Source organism: Hyla sarda, chromosome 5 (assembly GCF_029499605.1).
Source record: "Hyla sarda isolate aHylSar1 chromosome 5, aHylSar1.hap1, whole genome shotgun sequence".
In the NCBI taxonomy this organism is placed as follows: Eukaryota; Metazoa; Chordata; class Amphibia; order Anura; family Hylidae; genus Hyla; species Hyla sarda.
This window is the reverse complement of record NC_079193.1, coordinates 267,417,439-267,443,857: the sequence shown is the minus strand read 5'-3', so window position 1 is coordinate 267,443,857 and position 26,419 is coordinate 267,417,439. Positions and strand designations below refer to the sequence as shown.

Genomic DNA, 26,419 nt, shown 5'->3' with positions numbered 1-26,419 from the left:
AAAAAAATGTAATCTTCTGACCCCTATAACTTTTTTATTTTTCCATGTACAGGGCGGTATGAGGACTCATTTTTTGCGCCGTGATCTGAAGTTTTTATCGGTATGATTTTTGTTTTGATCGGACTTTTTGATCACTTTTTATTCATTTTTTTAATGGTATAAAAAGTGACCAACGCCATTGACCGTGCGGTTTAATTAATTATATATTTTTATAGTTCGGACATTTATGCACGCGGCGATACCACATATGTTTATTTTTATTTATTTTTACACTGTTTTATTTTTTTTATGGGAAAAGGGGGGTGATTAAAACTTTTATTAGGGAATGGGTTAAATGACCTTTATTAACACTTTTTTTTACATTTTTTTTGCAGTGTTATAGGTCCCATACTGCACACACTGCACACACTGATCTCCTATGCTGATCACTGGCGTGTATTAACACGCCTGTGATCAGCATTATCGGCGCTTGACTGCTCCTGCCTGGATCTCAGGCACGGAGCAGTCATTCGTCGATCGGACACCGAGGAGGCAGGTAAGGGCCCTCCCGGTGTCCGGTCAGCTGTTCGGGACGTTCCAAACAGCCCGACTGAGCAGCCGGGTCACTTTCAGTTTCACTTTAGAAGCGGCGGTCAGCTTTGACCGCCGCTTCTAAAGGGTTAATACCGCACATCGCCGCGATCGGCGATGTGTGGTATTAGCCGCGGGTCCCGGCCGTTGATGAGCACCGGGACCGACGCGATATGATGCAGGATCGCTGCGCGATCCCGCTTCATATCGCGGGAGCCGGCGCAGGCCGTAAATATACGTCCTGCGTCGTTAAGGGGTTAACGATATATTTTTATAGTTTGGACATGTTTATTTTTATTTTTATTTACACAGTTTTTTTTATGGGAAAAGGGGGGTGATTCAAACTTTTATTAGGGAAGGGGTTAAATGATCTTTATTCACTTTTTTTCACTTTTTTTTTTTGCAGTGTTATAGCTCCCATAGGGGGCTGTAACACTGCACACATTGATCTTTTACACAGATCACTGCAAAGCCATCTTTTACACAGATCTCTGCAAAGCCATCTGGATTTCAGGCTTGCAGCAATCAATTGCCATTTGGACGCGCAGGAGGCAGGTAAGGCACCCTCCTGCTGCGTCCTAGCTGATCGGGACATCGCAATTGCTTTTACTTTCACTTTTAGACGCGGCGAACGGCGATGTCCAGCATTTGCCACGGGTCCTGGCTGTTAATAGCACCTGGGACAGTGCAGGTATGATGCGAGCTCAGCTCCTGAGCTCTCTTTATAACTCTCCCGTGCCGCAGCACCGTATAAACCCGGCGTTCTGTGGCAAGGGGCTAGAGTATCTATATCCTTCTGGAGAAACAGCCTCCTGTACTGTGCACAATACTCCAAGTGAGGTCTCACCACTGTTCTGTACAGCGGCATGAGCACTTCTCTCTTTCTACTGCTTATACCTCTCCCCTATACATCCAAGCATTCTGCTAGCATTTCCTGCTGCTCTATTACATTGTATTCCTACCTTTAAGTATTCTGAAATAATTAATCCTAAATCCCTTTCCTCAGATACTGATCACACAGGTAGCTGGGCAAGGCGAGGTACAGAAGGATAAGGCAGTAGCGTAGTCAGGTGTAGTAGAAGGTCAAGGCAGGCGGCAAAGGTGCAAAGTCAAATAACGTAGCGGGAAGGTCTAGATACACGGATAAGGCAAACAGGCAATATGGAACGCTTAATCTCAGGCTAGGGGCACTGAAGATCCAGCAGGGAAGTGGGGAGGTGCAGAAACTTTATAATGTAGTGACAGGTGTGACAGTAATTTTGGGCGAACTGGCCCTAGGAGATGGGGACGCGCGCGGCGGAGCTGAGACACAGAGGAGGAGGCAGCAGCGGAGCATGTGAGTGCAGGGCTGGGATTCGCATGCGGGCACGTCCAGCGATTAAAATCCCAGCCCCGCCGGCAGATGGGGACACAGGGACTGCGCTCACGGCCGGTGCTTGCGGCCGGAGCGCAGAAGTGTAACACTATAACATAGAACCCCATACTATGTTCCATTTATAATACTTTGTATGCAGTAGAGTAGCCTATGGTCCTCCTCAGGCCCCAGGATTGGGATCCATCTGCTACTTCGGAACCCCCTATACCTAAGCCCCTATCTTACAACACCATTTTAAAGGGTCATTCTCAACTTGTAAAGTGATGGCATATAGCTAGATGGCATAAAGCTATAGCTAGGCCTATGGGATTCCAACACCACTCCTTGGTATGAAGGGACAGTTTAGCGTGTGTCCTCCTTGCTGGTTTTCCCTGCACACCCAGGGTAGTAAAAAAAAAAGTAAGGAAAAACTTTGGATAAAGAGTTAAAAGGATTGTGGTAGACTCACACCTATCATAATGTGATAGTTTATCCTAGCATTATGCTATCGCATGATAAGATGGAAAAACCCTTTAAATCATGAAGATTGGGCAATTATTAATTAGAAATATATTTCGCATTAGTTTCGATATATGCACAGTTTACCTTGGAAATTGTTCCATGACCAAGTATATCATCTGGAGATGTAGGCTCTTCAATCCATAAGGGTTTGAACACTGCTAATTCTTTTACCCAGGAAATAGCTTCATCTACATCCCATCTCTGGTTTGCATCAAGCATCTTAAACAAAGTAAAAATAAATACTTGTCAATTTTCCTTTTCCCGGTATAACTCTGAAAGATGTCATATTTTTTAAACCAACTGGTTATTTCCCTATCACAATTCAGGAAAACATCACTTTAGAGGTCATCATCTGCTTTGACATTTTTTTGCACATCATTAAATATGCTGGTGTTTTAGATTTTTGCACAAACTTTTCCTGAGCATTTTCCAACATGGTTTAATATTTTCATACTATTGAAAATTCTGTTTTAAAATTTAGTTTAAACTTTTTGCTTTGTACACTCGCACTGTATTAGAGGCAGATTCAGTATTCAATTTAGGAAGAAGTTGTGGTGTCATGTTGTATATGGGTGACCAGAATGCTTGACATAGCATGTTACACAAGGGCCCTGAAGACAAATGGGATCATGACCTTTGGGGTGTCTATCATACAGAAAGGTCACTAGAATGTATGGGCCTGTTTGAGAAGCCCTTAAAAAGGGGATACAAGTTCACCTCACTTTCCCCAAGTCATAGTTGGTGCCAAAGGTGTATAATGTTAATGTGCTGTCATACTTATGGTAAACAGTCCAGAACAGATCAAGCCCGGCACTGCATTTCCACTGCTTAAATTTTTCCGCTAGGCTTTTCCAACACAATGACCCTCTCGGTGCTCACATAAAAAAGTGGAAGATGTATACCATGCATAGATACGTAGAAATGAAGCACTCACCAGGTCTTGAAGTAAATCGCCAGCTCCTTTTATTTCATTTGTAGCTTACAGTGATGTGATAGGTGCTAGGGAGAGCGGACAAGTGAAGCAGGTGGGGGAAGGGAATGGGCGACGGTCCGTTATCGCGCTTGCATGCTTGGTCAGGCCCATGGGTGACGGTCCGTTATCACGCTTGCGCGCTTCGTCAGGCCCAGGGGCCTGACGAAGCATGCAAGCGCGATAACGGACCGTCGCCCATTCCCTTCCCCCACCTGCTTCACCTGTCCGCTCTCCCTTGCACCTACCACATCACTGTAAGCTACAAATGAAATAAAAGGAGCTGGCGATTTACTTCAAGACCTGGTGAGTGCTTCATTTTTACGTATCTATGCATGGTATACATACTTATGGTAAAGCTTAGTTAACCAGAGGTTGACCAAATGTTCCTTCACCTGTCACCTAGTGCCATCAACGATTCTAAATTGCTAGGAAGGCAATAGGAAGAGGTCAACTCAAGAGCTGGAGAAGAGTGACCCTACTCCTAGTTCTTGCAGAGTAGCGCTGTTTCTCCATTGTTATCTATTGCTTATATTTCCTAGTACATACCAGTTTATTGTCAGGGCCAATCATGCCCCGGATAAGTTTGCATCTTCTTATGTCATCTTGTATGTCAGCCCCAACTTTTACTTTAAATCTGAAAATGCATACAATAGTAAGTATGACTGTAAATATAAATACATTAATTTAAAATTAACCTGTCGTAATCAAAACGTAGCCTATCCTACAGTCATCATGTTATCTAATTTTGACAAGTTCCCTTTAAGCTAAAAAACTATAGTAAATAGGCCCAGGAGATTTGTGCATCATGTTAAAGATCAATTTAGTATGTTTAATAACATGTTACAATTAATGAGAACAGGAACCACTTTATTTAATCTTGTGAAAATGAAAACAATAATCTGTTTTACATTTGTAATGGTACATAATCCTGGCAAACAATGCTGAATACAAAATAACACACACACATACACTTACTGTAATCTAATTCGATTAAATATTCTTAGCACATTTCAGCCATACACTTATATCAAGTGTGCTTGTTAATTACATGGATTTGAGACTTAGGCTACTTACTGTAGGTTTGAGTGTCTGGAGTACTGATCAGAATGTGCCAGGGAATTGCTTTTTTTTTTCAAGACTGTAATAATAGGCTTTGTGATATGCCACAGGATATATCATAAAAAATTTTTGAGGAAAAATCCAGTTTTTTGGTTTAAAATGTAATAAGAGAAGCATCACTACTACCCTTTTGGCCTTTTGGGGAGTCCTGCTACCTTCTCCCAGCTACTGAAGTATAAGTTGTCATGTGGCTGAGGAGTTCTTTCTCAGTCAGCAGTTGTGTCTCGGTGAGTATGAATTAAGCTTGTATAAGAAGTAATTTTGTGCGTTACATTGCTATCTCTGCACACACTGTAGTATTTGCAAGGGTTAACATTTCACTATTTACTGCTACCACTGGTATTTATATGGAAGGATGCATGGAATATTGGTCACATGACTCCCCTCAACTAAAATTCTATGCAAAACTACTAAAGACTCCTGAGGGCGGAGACTCTTGAGACCAACCCTCTCTGAATTAGTCTAGTCTAGCTCAAGCTAGAGCACAGACACAGTTTGTCTGCTTTGTGCTTGGACACATGAGGAAAAAGAGGATTAGGCCCAGTCAGTGTTACATTTTCCAGCTCAAGTCTGCTTTGAAGTATCAAGCCTTGATTCCTGTCGGCATGTCACCTCCAGTTTTTGTTGTCAGAACTCAGTTCCGGGTGTGTTGTAGTGATCATGGCACCACTTAGCATATTGGGAGATTTTACCCAAGACTGTCTCCAGTCTACACCAAGAGGCATGCATCTCAAGTATCCAGTTCTTCCACAGAGAGGGAGAATCATCTTGGCAGAAGAGGAAATAGCTGAGCAAGTACTTAATTCTCTGTGGGCTTTCAGACGGAGTTAGTTCTGCACAGCTATCACGGCACAATCTATATCTTATGCTTTGTGATAGGGAACTGCAATCGTGAGTACAAGTCTACTCGAGTATCTATGCCACAGTTAGCCAACATTTGTAGGCCTTTCCTTGGCAGAGAATTATCTATATTGGACTGTGTATTCGTCACTAGAAACAATAAAGTGTATTCAGCATTTTCAGAGAATTGTGACTAATTTCCACACATACACCCTGAAGTACTGTAACTTGCTACCCTGTGCTGTGAATATTATATATACTGTTTACATTTTGCACAGTAGACACAGTAAAGGTAAAACGCTGTTCTCAAGTTACATCGGTGTCTGGAGTAATTATGCTGTACATCCCAGACACCTCATTTAAGTGTACCTCACGATCAAGGACTACTATCTATTTTGCAGACTCCCAGTTATAATAGTTTTAAGGGCTCAGAGGGGGACCAACAGGGTTAGCCAGCCGCAAAGCCATCTGTGGCTACACCATAGGCTGTACCCTTAGGACTACTACCCTCAGCTTTCCTGAACTACTCCACCAATGCGTCTCATGGGCACCACACTTTCAGAGTGATGTCAAATTCTAGCAGCAAATTGAATCTTGAATGTAACAATCAGAATCAGAGAGAGGTTTAGCACGAAAAGGGGGGTAGCAAGTCCAGTTCTGGAGACAGAGAATCAAGCAGGTTTGAGATCTGGACAACATTGTAGTAGACTCACGGGCAGAAGCTGAATTTACTTTAATAAAGCAATAGGATTAACAACTATAACAAGCTATGATAAGGAGGGTTGCTTCAGAAGAAGGAAGTTTTTGTAATACAGTCACCTGGTGGTCTGTCACGCTGCAAAGCAAGTTCTCTACCTAGTTTGTAATCTCCTGGGCTATAAGGGCAGGGGCTGGTATATACACTGTTCAGTAGTGTTTTAACTGCCAGGGGAAATTGGAGGAAATTTTTTCCCCCAACTTTGCCAGTGCTTACCTGCTTATTTCTCCTGGGCCTAAAGCACTGCAGTCCCTTTGTCCCTCCTGGCTCTGTATGTTTCTTCTCTTCTGCCTTAACTGTCCCTACTTTCTGCCCACCACTTACTTTTCTCTTTCTACTGTGCACTTCTTTTTAACTCCCAATGACTCCTCTTATTTCTGGTTCCTTGTGCACTGGTTTGAAACTGTCCCCTTTTATTTTCTGTGTACTCAGTGAATCAGGCCACCGTACAGAAGGAGAGGGAAGGGAGTCTGATGGCCAAGTTGAGGCCAGACGAAGTGCCAGCCTACCTGTACATCCCCGCCGTTGATTGTTAGTCTCTTTTACCGCTATGTGAGTATTTTGTAATGAAGAAGAAGTTTGCTTGATTTATGATTGCCAAGTAAACTAGACACCAAGCATTGCTTCCTCTGCTGTGCTGAATACAGGAGCATATCTTAAGTATCATGGGCCCTGGTGCAAGAGGTCAACTTGGGCCACACACACTTACTCACAACAAAACCACAATCTCAGCCGGTATACATTTTAATTATTCAAGAACATTTTTATAATGATGTGTCACCATCCTTATCATGTACCCACACCTTAGCATGTCCCACTTCCACATCATGTACCTACTTGTCAACATGTTCCCCTACCACAGCACGTACCTACAGCATGTCCCCCTACCATAGCATGTACATACAACATGTACCTCAGTCAGCATGTCCCCATCCAGATCATGTACCCTATCAGCATGTCCCCATCCTCATCAAGTACCTCCCTGTATTAGCATTTGCCCTCCTCAGTCTGTACTACAGTCAGGAGCCGGGCTGTCAGATGAGCATAGTAACATAGTTCATAAAGTTGAAAAAAGACCAGAGTCCATCAAGTTTAACCTATATCCCTATTGTGTCCCTACTGTGTTGGTCCAGAGAAAGGCAAAGTCAGTTGTCCCCAGTGTTTTCCCATTTAATACATAATCCCTGCCTACATTTTTCTTCCCCATGTGCATTACCTTATATCTATCTGTGTTGAACATCATCTGCCACTTCCCAGCCCAAGTCTCCAACCTATTCAGATCCATTTGCAACAGTGCACTGTCCTTTATTGTGTTAACCACTTCATAGAGTTGAGTATCATCTGCAAAGATTGATACTTTACTAGACAATCCCTCGACAAAGTCATTATTAAATATATTAAAAAGAATAGGACCCATAACTGTGTTACCTCACTAGTAACTGTCACCCAATCAGAGTATGTACCAGTAATAACCGCCTTCTGTTTCCTATCACTGCATGTGGTTATAATCTTCCCTGCTAATTTTATATGCACCATTTATATGCATGTACTATAGTGGCAAGGTGCACCCTGTTGGCCCCTCTTAACATAGAGGCCTGGTCGCAACTGCGACCTCTATAGCTAAGGGTCAGTATGGTTCCCAGCAGCAGAAACAAGAAGGTGGTACACTGAATCAAGTCTTTAATGGGAAGTACCAATCCTTTAAGAACTCATGGCCATACTGCTGCAATAGTAGATTACACTGCACCCCTAGATTTTGTTAAAATTCATATTACAGCTATAAGCAGAAGAAAGCTCTAAGAGACACAAAACCCCCCCCCCTTTTTTTTTTTTTTACTTTGCTTACTTTTTATTTACCAGCTATACTCATTAACCCCTTAAGGACCAAGCCCATTTTCACCTTAAGGACCAGGCCAATTTTATTTTTGCGTTTTTGTTTTCTCCTCCTTGCCTTCTAAAACCCATAACTCTTTTATATTTCCATCTACAGACCCATATTAGGGCTTGTTTTTTGCGTGACCAATTTTACTTTGTAATGAAACCTCTCATTTTACCATAAAATGTACAGCAAACCCAAAAAATATTTTTTTAGGGAGGAAATTTAAACGAAAACCACAATTTTTCACATTTTGGAGGGTTTTGTTTCACACTGTACACTTTACGGTAGAAATGACATGTGTCCTTTATTCTGTGGGTCAATATGATTAAAATGATACCCATGTCTAGATACTTTTATATTTTTGTACCGCTTAAAAAAAATTTTAAACTTTTTGTACAAAATCAGTAATCTAAAATTGCCCTATTTTGACTTGTTTGACCTTTTCATTTTTCCGTATATAGGGTGGTATGAGGGCTCAATTTTTGCACCGTCATCTGTACTTTTTTATTGATACCACATTTGCATATATAAATCTTTTAGATAATTTTTTATGATTTTTTTTGGAATAAAATGTGACAAAAAAGCAGCATTTTTGGACTTTTTTTTTTAATTTTTTACGTTTACGCCGTTCACTGTAAGGGATCATTAACATTATATTTTGATAGATCTGACATTTACGCATGCGGCGATACAAAATATGTTTATAAAAAAAATTACGCTTGGGAAAAACTGACAATTTTCACTTTTATTGGGGGAGTGGATTTTTCACTTTTTTTTTTTTTCCATTTTTCAACCTTTTTTTAATTTTTTTTTTTACACTTTTTATGTCCCCATAGGGGAATATCTATAGCAATCATTTGATTGCTAATACTGTTCAGTGCTATGTATAGGACATAGCACTGATCAGTATTATCGGCAAACTTCTGCTCTGGTCTGCTCGATCTCAGCGGGAGATGGATGGAGGCAGGTGAGGGGACCTCTGTCCGTCATTACAGATGACCAGATCGCTGCGGCAGCGCTGCAGGCAATCCGATTATCTATTTTAACGTGCGCATTGCCGCAGATGCCGTGATCTGTACTGACCACGGCATCTGAGGGGTTAATGGCGGAAATCTGTGCGATTGCGGATGTCGGCCATTACCGGCGGGTCCCCAGCTGCTGATAGCAGCCGGAACCTGCCTTGTATGACACGAGCACTGCTCCGATGCTCGCGGTCATACACAGGATGTAAATGTATGTCCTGGTGCGCGAAGTACCGCCAAGCTAGGACGTACATTTACGTCCGTGGTTATTAAGGGGTTAAAAAGTGACCCTCCATTTTAGGGGATTTTTTTTAAAAATCAAAACTCTTTTTTGTGAAAGTTTTCATTGAAAACAAACATTCATTCAAATAATGGGCAAAGACCATAAAAGAACTGTGTAAGGTCAAAAAAAACAATTTCCATGAACAATAAACTTTGGGTGCTGTTTGAGAAAACTGAAATATATTCCAGCCCAATACTCACGTACCTTGTCCAGCCTGCCTTTAGGGCATCAGAGCATAGCTAGAACATAAAAATATTGCAATTATTATAAAAGATGGTATATAAAAAAAACAAATCTAGTGGCATTCGCATTTATCCCATGATCCCTGAATAAAGAAATTCATCCAAACCTTTTGAAGCTGTTTGTCTGAGTAGCCAAGCCAAGCACAAGATGTAGTGTATGCTGGGTATCCATTCTTTAACATGTGTTCCTCTACAAATCAAGTACAGCTGTCAAGTATTTCACAGAAAACATGCATGTCTTAGGCTATGTGCATGCTCAGTTTTTTGGTCTTTTTTAGCCATTTTTTGCATTCTTTTAAACTTTTTTTTCCATGCGTTTTATATCAGTTTTTTTTCTGCTACAACAAATACTATCATACTATTTGCAAATCAGCTGTTATTTGGCCCAAAAAAGTGTGAATTACCAACCATTTTCCTGTTGAGTTAAATAGAACTCCATAATCTAAAATGGCCTGTTTAGGACACTCCTGAGCCGTAAAATGGATGTACTATTGTATCATTTTAAAGGATTATTGAGAGAGATATACATACTAGTGACTAGTGGATATATAAACAGCTGAATATGATTTTAGAACAAATGGACCATTTCCTGGTTGGCAGCATATGAATAGGTTAATTCAGACATTGTCTGACCGGATATAAAGAGGTGCTATCCAACAGTTCGAGAGAACAATAAACAAATTGGTTAATTAACCAATAAGAAGGAAGCATGCTTTATACCAAAAGGATTTTTTCATCACTTGGCATACAGGCCAATTTTGCACCATTTACCCTGTTTCCTGTATTTATAATAATCTACATTACCCAACTTAGGTGCACACACTACTGTCTTCATCACTGTCTACTTCCGCCAGGGATGTCTCCTTCTTCGCGGGCTGTATCTTTCCTTAAAGCGCATCTGACAGCTATCAATGTCAATCTATAAGTTCTCTTTTTGGGAGTACCACTGAATTTCAGATTCTTTAGAGCCATCTGCAATAATTCCATAATTCCATGATTGCTGGGACTCAAGCATCTTTATTATGGACCTCTGGACCCCCTGACCAGTCTGAAAATGTTGTCATTCAACACATTATTCCTCAGCCATAATATTGGCCAGACAAGTGAGTGAATTGCAATTGCTTTTGTGTAAAAATCCCTATCCAAGACTTCTACCAGATGAGGTTATCCTGAGAACCATACCAGTTCCTTCAACTACCAATTCAAATCAGTAAATTATTCTTCTAGTGTTAAAAGAACCCAAGGATAATAGCTTCCATCTCTTAGATGTGTAAAGAGTAAGCTCCTTTCATTTGGAGTGTACAGCTTCTTTCAGGCTTTTAAAAAGTCTCTTCCTACAATTCTAGGAACCAAACTAAGGCAAAAAGCCAACAAGTCAACATTATCCAGATACACCACTGGCCCGGGTGGTCATTCTACCAGATCAACAGCATCAACTTGGGCTAAAAAGTGTCAGGTACCATTGAATAAGATCATCAACCCATCAATTCCGCCTTCTTCAAACACTATCAACTCGACTTTCCGTCTTCTGAGGGTCAGCCTTTGGCAGAATGTTGATTCAAAGAGCTTGCAATTTCATGACTCCCTCCCCCTTAATTTTTATGATGAAGGTATAATAAAGGTATATTGCTGCATACATTACATGTTGTTTTCCTTCTAGTTTATAGCTGTTAGGAATCACGGCAGGTGGTGGATCCTCTAGGCATGTGTAGAAGGAGACTTGAGCCATGCCAGGGAGCGGCGTCTAAGGTGCCACTGGTTTTCACCAGAGCCTGCCGCAAAGCGGGATGGTCTTGCTGTGGCAGGTGGCACCCAGGTCGCTACCCCATGCACGACTCGTCCACACAGGTAGCTGGGGGGTGACATGGCACTGAGAGCGACTGGCAGAACGTGGCTGGCAGGACGTGGCGGGATGGCAGAAGAACAGGGCTGAAACACAGGTACAGGATAGGGCAGAACTAGGAACAGATACACAGACTCTGGGTAACAGGACTTCACTAAGGATAGACAACTAAAGAGCCGGCACAGGGAACAGGGAGGAGCAGATACTTATGGACAAGGGACAGGTGCAGACACTTTAATTAATTGGTACTGGCCCTTTAAGAAACATAGCTCTGGCGCACGCGCGCCCTAGGGGGCGAAGGCACGCATGCCGGAGCTGCAGGGACACCAGGAAGCAGAGACACAAGAAGGTGAGTGACGGGCTGAGACTCGCATGCGGGTGCGTCCCATGATGCGAATCTCAGCCACGCCGGCAGCGGGGACAGGGAGCGCCACTGTAACAATAGCATGCCTTCTTCTCTTATTGGTTGATGAATTCATTGGTTTATTGTTCTCTCACACTACTAGATATCTGCCTCTTCTATCTGATCAGCCGATGTCAGAATTAAACCATTTGTGTGCTGCCTGCAGACTCAGGGATGTATAAGAGTACGTACAAGGGTACGTTTTTATTTATTTATTTTTTTACTTTTTACCTCTCGTTTCTTGTCTTGGTTTGCCATCTTGAAGAATTTCTGTAACATAAAATTGCAAATTACACTTTCTCAGGAGGCAACGGGTAATGATTTTATTTCAAGTATAAGAATGAGGCTTACCGAGTGCCTGGGCTTCAGTCAATACATCTGTTATATATCTAAAATCAATACACGACACCAACTGTTGTGGAGTCTGCCGAGAAGAATGGATTATATATGATGCTATTAGCATGCAATTAAAGCCAGCGACTACATTGCTTTATTTTCTACAAACTAACCATTTATATTGTGGATACATTGTAATGGTTTAGTAACAGATACATTTTCTAATTTTCTGCTGTGTACTCAATATACTATCTATATTTTTTGCTAAATTAGTCTACACAATAGCCCTAATTTTTTCTTGCTACTACTTAATTATCAGTGACTTTTTGTTATACTTTATTCATCTCGCCCAGTAGCTGGATTGAAGAGAGCCTCTTAAAGGGGTACTCTGCCCCTCGATATATTATCCTCTATCCAAAGGATAGGTGGATAAGATGTCTGATCACGGGGGTCCTGCTGCTGGGGACCTGTGCTAACTCGGCTGCGGCACCCCAGGCATTCGGTGCATGGAGCGAACTTCGCTCCGTGCCCTATGACTGGTGATGTGGGGCGAAGGCTCGTGACCTCATGGCCACACCCTCTTAATGCAAGTCTGTGGGAGGGGGCGTGATGGCCACCATGCCCCCTCCCTTCGACTTGCATTGAGGGGGCGGGGCCGTGATGTCACAAGCCTCCGGCACTGCACCCGACGCTCTAAACAAAGGCCGGGTGCAGCAGGACGATCAGGGGGAGGGGGGGTCTTGTCCCCAGCATCGAGACAAGAAGTCTAGGGGCCGAGTACCCCTTTAAATTTGTCCAATAGAAGCTAGAGGACAGAGTTAAATACTAGAAGCACATTCAAAGTAGCTTATAAGTGTTTTAATGTTAAATTTACAGTCTTCTTGATGTATCAATTTAGCCATTTACAAGCATGACCATAATGCACTGTACTAATGTCTAAAGTATGAGACCACAAGGTATTGAATATGTTAAAAGACAACACGATGTATCTCCTTATAGATGATAGGGTAGGGCTGAAAGTTATCAAAGGTGCTTCACTGTCACAATACGTTTAGCTGAATCTCTGCTCCCATTGAAGTCATTGGGAGCTTAATTTTGGGCAGTGACATTGCACTGTTTTGTGCCCATGTTGAACATACACTTCAGTTTACATCAAGATTAGGAAACCAGCACCTTTAAAACAGGATGCCTATCCTGTTGTCATTGATGTCTGGAAAATGTTTGTGACCTGTAAAATCTTATTTTAATTTACACAACAAAAATAAACGACACCTTAGATGCAAAAGCACAGTATGAACCTAGCCCAAGTTCATTGGCAGCAGGTATGCTCAGTGGTTAATACTGTTACCTCAGATCATGTTTTTGCATCCTGCTGAAACATTTTTTCCCCCAATGTTAGAAAATAGGTACGTTTGAAATTGGATGCTGCAGGATGACCTGCTTGTTGCCCTTCACTTCTGTGTTACAAAAAAACAGGAGTCATCTAGAACCTGTTCCTAAAGGGAATCTGACAGAATGTTTCACATAGTGTAACTAATCACAGAGCCAGGAGAGGGTTAAAAGCACCTTTAGGCTTCTTTCACACTGCTGTTGTGACCTGGTAGACAGCGGACGTCAAGAAAGGAGGGGCGAAATGCAGGAGAAAAATGAGTGCTTGCGACTTCTTTTTCTCCCGCTACAAAAAACAACGGGGCCCAGCGAACCCCATTATAGTCAATGGGATCCATCCCATCGGGACCCATTATTGCCCGTTGTGCCCCATCCCGATAACGGACATTACATGCAATAAAAAAGAAAAAGGGAGCCTAACTGCCATTTTTGGACAGGGCACAACGGCAGTGTGAAAGTGGCCTTATGGGCATACTTTTTGTGATTTGTGAACTGTAGCCTGTGATCCGAGAAATGTGTGATTTTCATAAATGCAAATGAGAAGCAAGTGCCCACAGGGTAAGCCAATTGCCCAAAGTGTCCAGCATTTCCAATCCCTATTGCTGCTTGCCTCCTCCTCCTGCATTTGATGGCCAGCCTTTATGCTGTAGGGGATGGAACTGCTGGGCATTTGATGTTCATTAACTGAGAATGTTTGTAGTAAAATAATTAGCTAGGTGCATAATCCACATTATTTTTTTGTACAGATGTCCCTTTTTAGTGCCTCTGCACCGAGTCATAGTGTAATATTAATAATGGCTATAAAGTGAACTAATGTACAACTTAGCATTCTAATAATGGGTATTTTTTCTGTATAATTTTGTTCTTATTCTAAGCAGCATAGCTGTACCCCCCAGCTGTGCTTTTATCTTAGGAGCCAGCTAAAACAATGACTTTCTTTCTGAAATTGCTAAATCTGGTACCAGAGATTCTGGCAGTAAAGACGGAAGTGGTTGGTTAATGTCTACCAGAGTTGGTACCATTTGGCATGAATAATACCGGTAATTAGAAGGGAAAAAAAAGTAAAAACTCACCATATCAACTAACAGCTTCCAAAGAGGCTAAAAAAATAAGTTAATAAAAATTTACATATTGTACATTTAATTATTGTCTTAAACCTTTCAAAACACAATTCATTTTATGATAATGAATTAAATATTTCTACTAATGGTTCCTGTCCTACAGAGATACATGGAGGGGCGTGCCAGCCAACAGCTTTGTGCTGTGGTCAACAGTAATCCATGCACGGAGCAGGAGGTAGCCCTAAGCATGAAGAGTGTCAGGCAGGAGATGGGGACCCCCACGATCAGACATTTATAGTATCCTGTGGATAGGGGATAAGTACTCATCTACCGCAGTTCCCCTCTAACTATTGAGTGAAAGCTGCAGTTTATAACATTACATACTACTTAATGTACTGTTGCGGCTGTAGCTTGTAGAAATGAAAATACTTAGTGTTATACTGGCCTTATACAGCTCATGTAGACACTGGGGCAGTCTGGCCCATTACTTACAGTTCTATAAAGGTGTAGTTCTGTTTAGAAAACCGGTTTTAATGGGCCTTATCAGGTGGGGCGGTCTTACACAGTGCAGTGCGCCACCGATGCTGCATTAAAAACTCATAGCAGCATCGGAAGAGTGATTATTCGTGATCTTGACAACTAGAATAGGTAAGACTGTTTGTTAGGATCCCCATTCCACCCTTGTTGTACTACAGTATAAGTGTTCTACAGTGCACACTTTAGTCTCTGCATTCACATACAAAAATAGTGGTGTGATTGAGCAGGCACTTTGTTAGAGCCCATATTGGGGCGCAGCATCTGACATAGGTGCACTACGTGTGCTCATCAGGGCTCACTATACATCGGTAATAACAACCCCAGGGACAGTAAATAAGTCTTGGAGTAGTCACTACCCTCATTATGCTTCTATAGCCAACTTTTTCAACAATTTGTTCCATTAGCTGCTCTGGGAATTGGACAAAACTGACTAACTTTTGAGCTGACAGAAAAACTTGTTTCTCTCTGTCAAACCACCTAGATGCCATAGTCATTACTGAAAGGGTTAAACAGCCAGAAAGAGTTATCTCCAATCCTGGCTGTTGCAGCAGGATGTTGGCTGTATATACCAGCTGACATCCACTGCCACCCATACTTGAGTCATCCCCTGGACAAGACTGTATGTACATTTGTGGTGGTGGATCCACCGATCAGATTTACAGTTACGTCATAATTTGGGAAGAGTTAAACAATTAATGAAAACACAGATGCTTCATTCTGGAATCCTTTAACTCCAAATATTGTGTAGAATAATGTACAAAACAAATACCTTTTTTTCTTGTTTGGCCCATAAATCCCAAACTGCATTGAGCACTGCTGAGGTAGCCAGCTGTACCACCCCCTTTTCAGGACCAATCTGAGAAAAGTAAGAATGTTTGTTTAGTATTAAAGGAAAGACACTGATCACCAGAATTACCAGTACTGAATATGGGGGTGGGGGGGGGGGGTGGGGGTGATGACTGTGAGTCCCTGCACACTCTGGTATCATTGCGATCAGACATCTATCCTCTATTTTTTGTATGGGGGATACAATTTCCTACATGGGACTACACCTTTAAGTTGTTTACCGAAACCCTGGCTGTCAGAAGTTTTTTTTATGGATTTTGTACAAGGGAACAACGAATATTGAAAAAGGTGTGTGTGGGGAAAGAGAGGGACTTGGGGTCAAAACCACCAAGCCACGTGACACTTACACCAGGGACAACTAGTCTCCTTGAGACTCTCTCTTTAAACTGCTCCTGGACCCTCTCCTTAAACTGCTCCTGGACCCTCTCCTTAAACTGCTCCTGGACCCTCTCCTTAAACTGCTCTTGTGCCCTCTCCTTAAACTGCTCCTAGACCCTATTCTTAAACTGCTCTTGTGCCCTCTCCTTAAACTGCTCCTGGACCCTCTCCTTAAAAACTGCATATAATGATCTACTTTTTCATTGAAGTGGGATTGTAAGGGTAGTGTCACACACGGTGTTGCAGCATTCTGCAGTGGCAAATCCACATGAAGCCATGCAGATTTTAGTGTGGATTTGCTGCTGCGGACTTGGGGATGAATATGATTTTTTTTTTAAGTTTAACCTTAAGGGCCAAGCCCATTTTCACCTTACAGACCCAGGCATTTTTTGCACATCTTACCCAATGTCACTAAAAGCATTAATAACGCTGAGATGCTATTACTTTTCATTCTGATTCAGAGATTGTTTTTTCGGGACATATTCTACTTTATGTCAGTGGTAAAATTTTGTCGATACTTTCATAATTTCTTGTAGAAAATGTTTACATTTTATAAATACCCCATAAATGACCCCATTATAAAAACTGCACCCCTCAAAGTATTCAAAATGACATTCAGAAAGTGTGTTAACCCTTTAGGTGTTTCACAGGAATAGCAGCAAAGTGAAGGAGAAAATTCTAAATCTTTATTTTTTACACTCGCATGTTCTTGTAGATCCAGTTTTTGAAATTTTACAAGGGATAAAAGGAGAAAAAGCCCCCCAAAATGTGTAACCCAATTTCTCTCGAGTAAGGAAATACCTCATATGTGTATGTTAAGTGTTCGGCGGGCGCAGTAGAGGGCTCAGAAGGGAAGGAGCGACAATGGGATTTTGGAGAGTGAGTTTTTCTGAATTGTTTTTTGGGGGGGCATGTCACATTTAGGAAGCCCCTATGGTGCCAGAACAGCAAAATAAATAAATAAATAAATAAATAAAACATGGCATACCATTTTGGATACTACACCCTCAAGGAAAATAACAAGGGGTCCAGTGAGCCTTAACACCCCACAGGTGTTTGACAACTTTTCATTAAAGTTGGATGTGTAAATAAAAAAAAATTTCACTAAAATGCTGGTTTTCCCCCAAATTTTTCATTTTCACAAGGGGTAATAGGAGAAAATGCCCCCTAAATTTGTAACACCATCTCTTCTGAGTATGGAAATACCCCATACCCGACATTGGACTTTCGGAAAGCAAATTTTGCTGAAATGGTTTTTGGGGGCATGTCGCATTTAGTAAGCCCCTATGGTGTCAGAACAGCAAGAAAAAAACCACATGGCATACTATTATGGAAACTACACCCCTCAAGGAACCTAACAAGGGGTACAGTGAGCCTTAACACCCCACAGGTGTTTGACAAATTTCTGCTACATTTTTTTCACAAAGATGCTGGTGTTATCCCAAATTTTTTATTTTCACAAGGGGTAATAGGAGAAAAAGCCTCCCAAAATGTGTTACCCCATCCCTTCTGAGTATGGAAATACCCTATAAATGGATGTAAAGTGCTCTGTGGGTGAACTACAATGCTCAGAAGAGAAGGAGCACCTTTTGGAGAGAGATTTTGGTTGGAACAGAAGTCGGGGGCCATATGCGTTTACAAAGCACCCCCCCCCCCCGTGGTGCCAGAACAGTGTTCTGCGAGGGGTGTAGTTTCCAAAATGGGGTCACATGTGGGGGGGGGACGGACCACATGTGACCGCATTTTGGAAACTACACCCCTCACAGAATTTAATAAGGGGTGCAGTGAGCATTTACACCCCACTGGCATTTGACAAATCTTTGGAACAGTGGGTTGTGCAAATTTTTCATGGACCACCGTTCCAAAAATCTGTCAGACACCTGTGGGTGTAAATTCTCACTGCACTCCTTATTAAATTCTGTGAGGGGTTTAGTTTCCAAAATGGGGTCACATGTGGCCCAATGGCGCTCCTTCTCTTCTGAGCATTGTAGTTCGCCCGCAGAGCACTTTACATCCACATATGGGGTATGTTCTTACTTAAGAAATGAGGCTTCAAATTTTGGTGGGCTTTTTTCCTATTCTCCCTTGTTAAAATTAAAAATGTAGGATAAAACCAGCATTTTAGTGAAGACATTTTTTTTTCTTCATTTTCACATCCAACTTTAACAAAAATTAGTCAAACGCGTGGGGGGGGGGGGTTTAAGGCTCACTATACCCCTTGTTACATTCTGTGAGGGGTATAGTTTCCAAAATGGGGTCACATGTGGGTATTTATTGTTTTGCGTTTATGTCAGAACCACTGTTAAATCTGCCACCCCTGTGCAAATCACCAATTTAGACCTCAAATGTACATGGTGCGCTCTCACTTCTGAGCCATGTTGTCCACCCGCAGATCACTTTACACCCACATATGGGGTAGTTCCGTACTCAGGAGAAATTGCATTACAAATTTTAGGGGTCTTTTTTTCCTTTTACGGCTCATGAAAATTAAAAATATGAGGCAACCAGCATGTTAGTGTAAAAAATAAAAAAAATTTACACTAACATGCTGGTGTAGACCGCAACTTTACTTTTTCATAAGGGGCTAAGGGGTTAAAGGAGAAAAAGCCCCCCAAACTGTTGCCTTGAAATACTATAGGGCTCCAAAGCGAGAGAGCGCCTACAGCAGTGTTTCCCAAACAAGGTGCCTCAAGCTGTTGCAAAACTCCCAGCATGCCTTGACAGTCAGTGGCTGTCCGGCAATACTGGGAGTTGTTTTTTTTCTACAGCTGGAGGCTCCGTTTTGGACACAGTGCCGTACAAGACGTTTTTTTTTTTTATTGGGGGGGGGGGAGGACTTTACTTTTTATTTTGTGTAGTGAAATGTAGTGTAGTGTTTTTAGGGTACATTGACATGGGCGGGGGTTTACAGTAAGTTTCTCTATGGGAGTTTAAGCAGCGGCGGAAAATGTACCGCATCTCAAATTTGCCGCAGAAAACTCACTGTAAACCCCCACCCATTTGAATGTACCCTGTACATTCACATGGGGGGGGGGGGGAATCTCCAGCTGTTGCAAAACTACAACTCCCAGCATGCACTGACAGACCATGCATGCTGGGAGTTGTAGTTATGCAAAAGCTGGAGGCATATTGGTTGCGCAACACTGAGTTTGTTACTTAACTCAGTGTTTCGCAACCAGTGTGCCACCAGCTGTTGCACATTAGAACTCCCAGCATGTACAGTCTCTCAGTGCATGCTGGGAGTTGTAGTTTTGCAACAGCTGGAGGCCCACTGGTTGTGAAACACTGAGTTAGGACACAAACTCTGTTTCACAACCAATGTGTCTCCAGCTGTTGCAAAACTGCAACACTCAGCATGCATTGACAGTCGAAGGGCATGCTGAGAGTTGTAGTTTTGCAACAGCTGGAGGCACACTGCTACAACTCCCAGCATGCCCTTTGGTAGTCTATGCATGTTGGGAGTTGTAGTTATGCAACAGCTGGATGCACACTTTTTCATAGGGTCTCAGGACCCCCCCAGGGGTTTGCACAGGGTGCCTTCTGATAGATATCAGCAGTCATCCCGGTCCGGTCCCTGCCCGGCACACGATGGGGACCGAAATTCCCATGGGCGTACAGGTACGCCCTGGGTCCTTAAGTACCATGGCGTCAGGGCGTACCTGTATGCCCTGGGTCCCTAAGTGGTTAAAGGTCAATGGATTTCAAATCTGCATTTGCAGATTTTGCTGTGGATATGTTGCAGCAAAATCCGCAACACATGGATTTATTGCAGATTTTGACTTCCCTGTTGAAGTCAGAAGGGTAAAACTGTCAATAAATGTGCAGCGGATCTGATGTACATGAAATATTTTAAATCACATCCACTGATTGATACTTTATTTGCAGAATTACAGAAAATATCTATGGCAAATATGTCACATGATACTGTCTTGAGTGTAGATAATTTTATGCCACGGACTAATCCACCACAAAATCTGCATGTCAGCTTTTAATGTTGCTTCAAATGCGATTTGACATAGATTGCTGTGGATTACACAATATGAACTGAATCATAATTTGCATGTAAACCAGTTTTTGTGTTGTGTTTTTCCATAACATAGAATTCTGCCATGTGTGAATACACACTAAGCCAGTTTAGAATGAACAGTTTACCATACAATTCAGGAGCCAATTAGACCATATATATTTAGCTACAACAGCAGTGCTTTAAGTGACCAGAACGTGGCTGTACTCAGTACCGCCACTTCCAAAAATGCCTCTTGTCAGTACCAGCACCTCTCCGTGCGCCCAGAATGCGCTTTTAGCGTACCGGAATGCTAATTTGCACTGTTTAAATCCTTTGGCTGCGCGTTTGCCACTGCCCGGGGTGCCGCGGGATTTTACTGTCAATTTTTTTATTTTTTTTATTTCCCGCCCCGGCCTGCGCGCCTATGTCTCACAGTGCGCAGGGGGGGGAAGGAAAGTATCTGTGCGCTTTGCTTTGCATGCGCACACAGCGTCCCCCTGCATATCCCATCGTCCCCCTGCATACCCCATCGTCGTTTGTTACCCCTTCTTAACCCTGTCCATTTCCCCACTCCTGTCATCCATGTCCACCCCCTGTCCATCCCTGTCACCCATATTCACCCCCCAGTCCGCCCCCCAGTCTACCCCCTGTCACACATATCTACCCCAGTCTACCCCGTCACCCATGTCCACCCCCCTGTCACCCCTCTTTTAACTGCTTGTTCACCCTCCTGTCATCCATGTCCACCTTGGCCATCCCTCTGTCACACATGTTCACCCCCCCTGTCCACCCCTCTGACCACCCCCCAGTCTACACCTGTCACCCATGTCCACTCCCCTATTCACCCCTCTGTCACCCCGTCCATTCCCCTGTCACACATGTTCACCCCTCTGACCACCCCCCCAGTGTACATCTGTCACCCATGTCCACCCCTTTGTCACTCCTGTCCACCCCTCTTTTAACCAGTTGTCCACCCTCCTGTCATCCATGTCCACCTTGGCCATCCCACTTGTGGTGTCCCGTTACCGTATTGCATACCGTACCTTGTATGGTTGTCCCCAAAGTCAGAGTAACTACGTTCAGGTAGGGTCCCCCAGGTGGGACAGCCCCTAGTAGCCTCTCCTCTACTCTAATTCTGTAATGTTTATACTTGTCCATATTGAATAATAATGTATATTTAATATAATGTATAGTATGCTTACTTTGTCTAGCGTCGCAGGACCTTCGGTCATGTGACTGGGTTAAATCCTCTATAGTATGTTAGAGGACCTTTGGAGGTCCTTGGGTCACATGTTACCCATAATCCTGTGTGAAGGTGATTGACATCAGTATTGGACCAATTAGCACTAGTCCAGCCCCTGCCCATATAAGGGAGCTGTAGCCAATTATCTCTCTCTTGGGTTGCTGCTCTCGTGGATGCCGGACTAGCGTGACTACTGGACCGCAAACAATTCCCCTAAATCCAGTGGAACAGCGCATATCAACCTAAAGACTCTAAATTGCTTAAGATCCCAACCTTTGTCAATCTCCAAGAGAATTTGCATTTGCAGAGACTGCTCCTGTTGTGAAGTTGCATAAAATCTGCACTAAATGTTCCAAACTCTCCGGTTGTGGACATTCCATTATTCTACACCTCCCTATCGCTCTTGGGAAGGTTGACGGTAGGACAAGCATTACAGAGGAGCCCCCACCCTGGCGTCACGAATATTAAGGGTTAACCAAACACCCTTTAGTCACCGCACAGCTACATCCCATATACCCTACTCCCCCAGGATATCACACCCTATCCATCCCCCTGTCACCCATGTTCATCCCCCATTGTCCACCCCTCTGATCACATCCTTGTCACCCATGTTCACCCCTCTGTCCCTTTGTCACCCCTGTCCCCACCTTGTCACTCCTGTCCACTCCTGTTACCCATCTACACTCTTCTACTCCCCTCTGTCACCCAGGTATACCCCTCTGTCACCCATGTACACCCCTCTGTCACCCATGTAAACCCCCCTATGCCCCCTGTCACCCATGTACACTCTTCTACACCCCTCTGTCACCCATGTACACCCCTCTGTCACCCATGTACACTCTTCTACACCCCTCTGTCACCCATGTACATCCCTCTGCCACCCATGTACACTCCTCTACACCCCTCTGCCACCCATGTACACTTTTCTACACCCCCTCTGTTACCCCTTTACACCTATACGCTCCCCTGTATTCCTCTCCACTTGTAAAAGGGGAATCTGGAGGCTGATAAAGTGCGGAGCCTAATAGGTTTGTTTTGCAGGTTTAACGGTGAAGAATTGTGTCTGGAACAAACCGTCATGATGGCGCAGACCGGATGTAGAAGAGAAGGGAACAACACTGATTTTAAAAGACGTCATTTGTGAGTTGCTGTATAAAGCAGCACTGTAAATTACATAACCACTGATAAATAGATATTGGAGGAGATTTATCAAAACATGTGCAGAGGAAAAGTTGCCCACTTGCACTTATTTTTTTGCTCGTCAACTTCGGTAGGGGTGTCTGGCAATTTTTTTTTCCCCGCGGTGTGCCTGGAACCGAAAGTACAGTACCAACACCTCTTTTGGGCCACTTAAAGCACTGTACAACATAATCTAACCATTGTAAGCATGCTGCTTCATATTCAGAACACTTACAAGTGACAGTATACCAACAAGAAAAATGTTCTGTACTCTGACGTTAATACCCATGTCCTGTAATTGTGTCATCTTATTAATAATCTAATAGAACTTTGGACAAAAAAAATGTGAAAAGCTGAAAACTATGACGTCAAAGCTATTTTTTTTTCAAGAGATCAAGATGAGTCAGAAAATTACATTGCCTTGAGGGAATCTGTAAGATAATAAAATATAAGAAAGAAATCACCCAAATGATGTATAACCAGGGTTTATGGTATTGCAAATTATACCGTGAGGTAGCACAAGATTTATCTGCAGTTCCATTAATATAAAATTATACTTGTTTTGTTAGAGAGAAAAAAAACGATTTATACTGATCAAATTCAGAACATTTTTTGCATCCTTTCATTTAAGAGAACTATTGTGTTTTTTGTTTTAATATCTCTATCCCTCCATGACAATACCACTATGAGTGTTTACCAGGCTTAAAGGGGTACTCCGGTGGAAAACTGGTGCCAGAAAGCTAAACAGTTTTGTAAATTATTTCTATTTAAAAATCTTAATCCTTCCAGTCCTTATCCTCCTTTTTTTTTTTGTTTGTTTTCTTATTTCTTTTTTGTCTGACCACAGTGATCTCTGCTGACACCTCTGTCCATGTCAAGAACTGTCCTGAACTGTACTGAACTCTGGACAGTTTCTGACATGGACAGAGGTGTCAGCAGAGAGCAATTTGGTCAGCCTGAAATGATATTCAAAAAGAAAAGAACTTCATCTGGAGAATACAGCAGCTGATAAGTACTGGAAGGATTAGGATTTTTAAATAAAAATAATTTGCAAATCTGTTTAACTTTCTGGACCAGAAACCAGTTGATTTAAAAAACCAAAACAAAAAAAAACTTTAACAATAACAGGAAAAAGCAGAGAGGAAAGCAAGAAAAACTGGAGACAGTTAGAAGTGATTATTTCAGAAGGGGTTCTGTGATATTTTGGTGAATCTTGTGACCCCCATTTACAGTGCCCATTATAGGGTCATGGAACATGGAAATTGCATTGATCTTTTTATTACAAGGCTGTAACGTGTCATCCATTGTGATGTGACCACAGCTGCCAACAATAGCGTGGCAATGGAAATAAACTCAGTAAGCTTAGAATGATGTAGAAGAGGCAGCAGCCAGTGGCAGTGAAGTATTGCATTTTCAACACAGCAAGTACATTGGGAATTTTCCTGTTTTGTTAGTGTAGTCATTGTAAAAAGGGTTTTAAATTCCTGCTTGACATATTCCAGCGGCACTATAGTATCCTGGTCTTCCATGTTACAAATGGAGTCTATATCAACTATTGCCTCCATCTTGTAAGTACAAAAAAACTCAGATATTGGTGGAAAACTAGGAAATCAGCATTTGGATGGCTTGGCGACTTTTTCTCTGGTAAAAGGATCCATTTTGGGACTCTTGAAGTCTATTTCAAGGGTTTTTGTACACGGTGCTTGTTTAAAGAACCCTTTAGACAGACCAATGATTGAAGACTTCATAAGGGTTTTCTCCTAGTGTAATATGGGATGTGAGATGCAGGGCAGATGGAATTATCCTAGGGGCAGATGGCCAGGGCGTGGTTTATCCTTAATACTACCCGAAGCTATACCGCTGGATCCTGGGCTAGGCACGGGGGAAATAATGACTCTGACGCCAAGTTACGGACAACGGTAGCTTTACTGAGTGACAGATGGTACAGTCTATACAGTGTAGCCGGGCCCACGGAGATGACCAGTGACTTCAGAGACCTTGCTGGGACTTGCAGTGGTTTTGGACAATTTATGCAGGCCACGTTAACATGACAATAGATGACAGTCACTGACTTGACTGGAGACAGACTAAGCTGTGACTTTTAGCTTACTTGTAGACTTGTAACTTGTGGCTGCAGACTTGACTTGAGGCTCCTATGATTCCAGACACGCTCTTAGGCTCAACTGCACCTCCGCAAAGACTCAGGAACTATGAGAGAGAAGAGACTCCTCCCAGGGTTTTATGGGGGAGGCTCTGGTGGGGTCACCCTTGGTCCCATTGGACCCATTGGTCACCCTTGTGTCACCTACCTGGTAACTGATACCTCCTGGGTAACAATCACATGACAACTGATGGTCACATGTTAACCTTTCTTAAAGATACAACATTCTTATATACATAACATAGGGGATAATATACAATTACAGTAGAACAGATGCAAGGGGGGGAGGGGGCCCAGGGAACACTGTAGGGACGCTGCAAGGGTATGAGGTAACAACTCCTGTACTGGGTCACAACACTAACATTCTCCCAGCCCTCTGGCACATGGTAGGTGCCATGATGTCCCAAAATCACTGGAAATATTCTTCTGCCTGAGATGAGGTGACCAGTGAGAGACCAGAAGTCCTTGGAATTGGGCTGGGGTAGGTAGGTATTATTATTGTTTTACTATTTTTACCACAATTCAAGCAACATATCAAAATGTATTAGGTTGGAATACCACTTTAAAGTAAAAGCTAGTTATCAAACTTATGTTTCTAACAAGAAATATTTCTGACGTTCACATTTTACAAAACTTTTTCTTTGCAGTAAAACTACAATTCTTTGTTGACAGAATAGATATTTATTTTTACTGTAGAAAACCCAGAACGTTATAGTTATATCAAGGTCAAATGGAATACTATACCCATCGGAGCTGGCCATCACTTGTAAGCTGTCTGTAGAATTCTCTGAAATTAGAAACAATCTCTTCAAGATTTCTTCCAACCACAAGATGTGACAGCGCCTTCACAGCACACACCACTGCAAAATAACAAAAGTAATTGAACCCACATTGTCTGTCATCTTCTGTATAAAACTGATCTCTTCATTGTTTAATTAATATTTGCATGAAAACAACTTAATATTGTCATCTAATATACAGGAATATGTGTCATACATAATACAATTGATTTGCCAGTGTTATGTAGCATATTATTTGCATAAAGATTTTAAAAGGGAAGTTAAAAGTCTTCTGTTTGCTACCTAGATTCCCCTATATGCCATTTTCTAACAATTGTATTGCCAGGAACCAGCATGTTGCGCACTTAACAACCGAAGGAAACTGGTTCAATGGAGATCAGAGCCTTCTAAGTTGCCAGAACTCTGTAGCTTTAGCCAATTGTTACAGTGCCCTGACTGAAGTGGGCGCTTTTGTCAACTGTTGCTGCTACCTCAGAACTGTGCATTAGTGATTGTCTCTTCAAGGAGGATCAAGCCTTTACCGAAATAATAACCATAGAAAATAACCATTTGGGGGCATCTAGAAGGCAGAGAGAGTGCAAAGGTATATGGAATAATCCATGGTTCATTTTACAAGTTTTTTTTATTTGCTATCTAGGTCCAGATTATAGAGAGGGTGAACAACAACATGCACATT

At 42.4% G+C, this 26,419-nt stretch overlaps 1 protein-coding gene across 5 annotated transcripts in view; it reads right to left on the bottom strand.

Moving 5' to 3' along the window:
• Positions 1-26,419, bottom strand: part of ENOSF1 (enolase superfamily member 1) — an 83,157-nt gene that overhangs the window by 43,958 nt on the left and 12,780 nt on the right. For 3 of the 5 annotated variants that reach the window (XR_008844190.1, XM_056521672.1, XM_056521670.1), the window contains exons 3-11: positions 25,688-25,803; positions 15,900-15,986; positions 14,606-14,632; positions 12,159-12,231; positions 12,039-12,077; positions 9,669-9,751; positions 9,524-9,558; positions 3,966-4,053; positions 2,531-2,665 (exon numbers count right to left, since the gene is read on the bottom strand). Coding sequence is in view for 4 of the 5 variants with exons in the window: in XM_056521672.1 (XP_056377647.1) it covers positions 2,531-2,665; positions 3,966-4,053; positions 9,524-9,558; positions 9,669-9,751; positions 12,039-12,077; positions 12,159-12,231; positions 14,606-14,632; positions 15,900-15,986; positions 25,688-25,803 (683 nt within the window). In the remaining variant the exon portion in view is untranslated. Of the gene's footprint in view, positions 1-2,530; positions 2,666-3,965; positions 4,054-9,523; positions 9,559-9,668; positions 9,752-12,038; positions 12,078-12,158; positions 12,232-14,605; positions 14,635-15,899; positions 15,987-25,687; positions 25,804-26,419 lie in introns of all 5 variants that reach the window. The other 2 variants (XM_056521673.1, XM_056521671.1) reach the window with 2 other exon arrangements.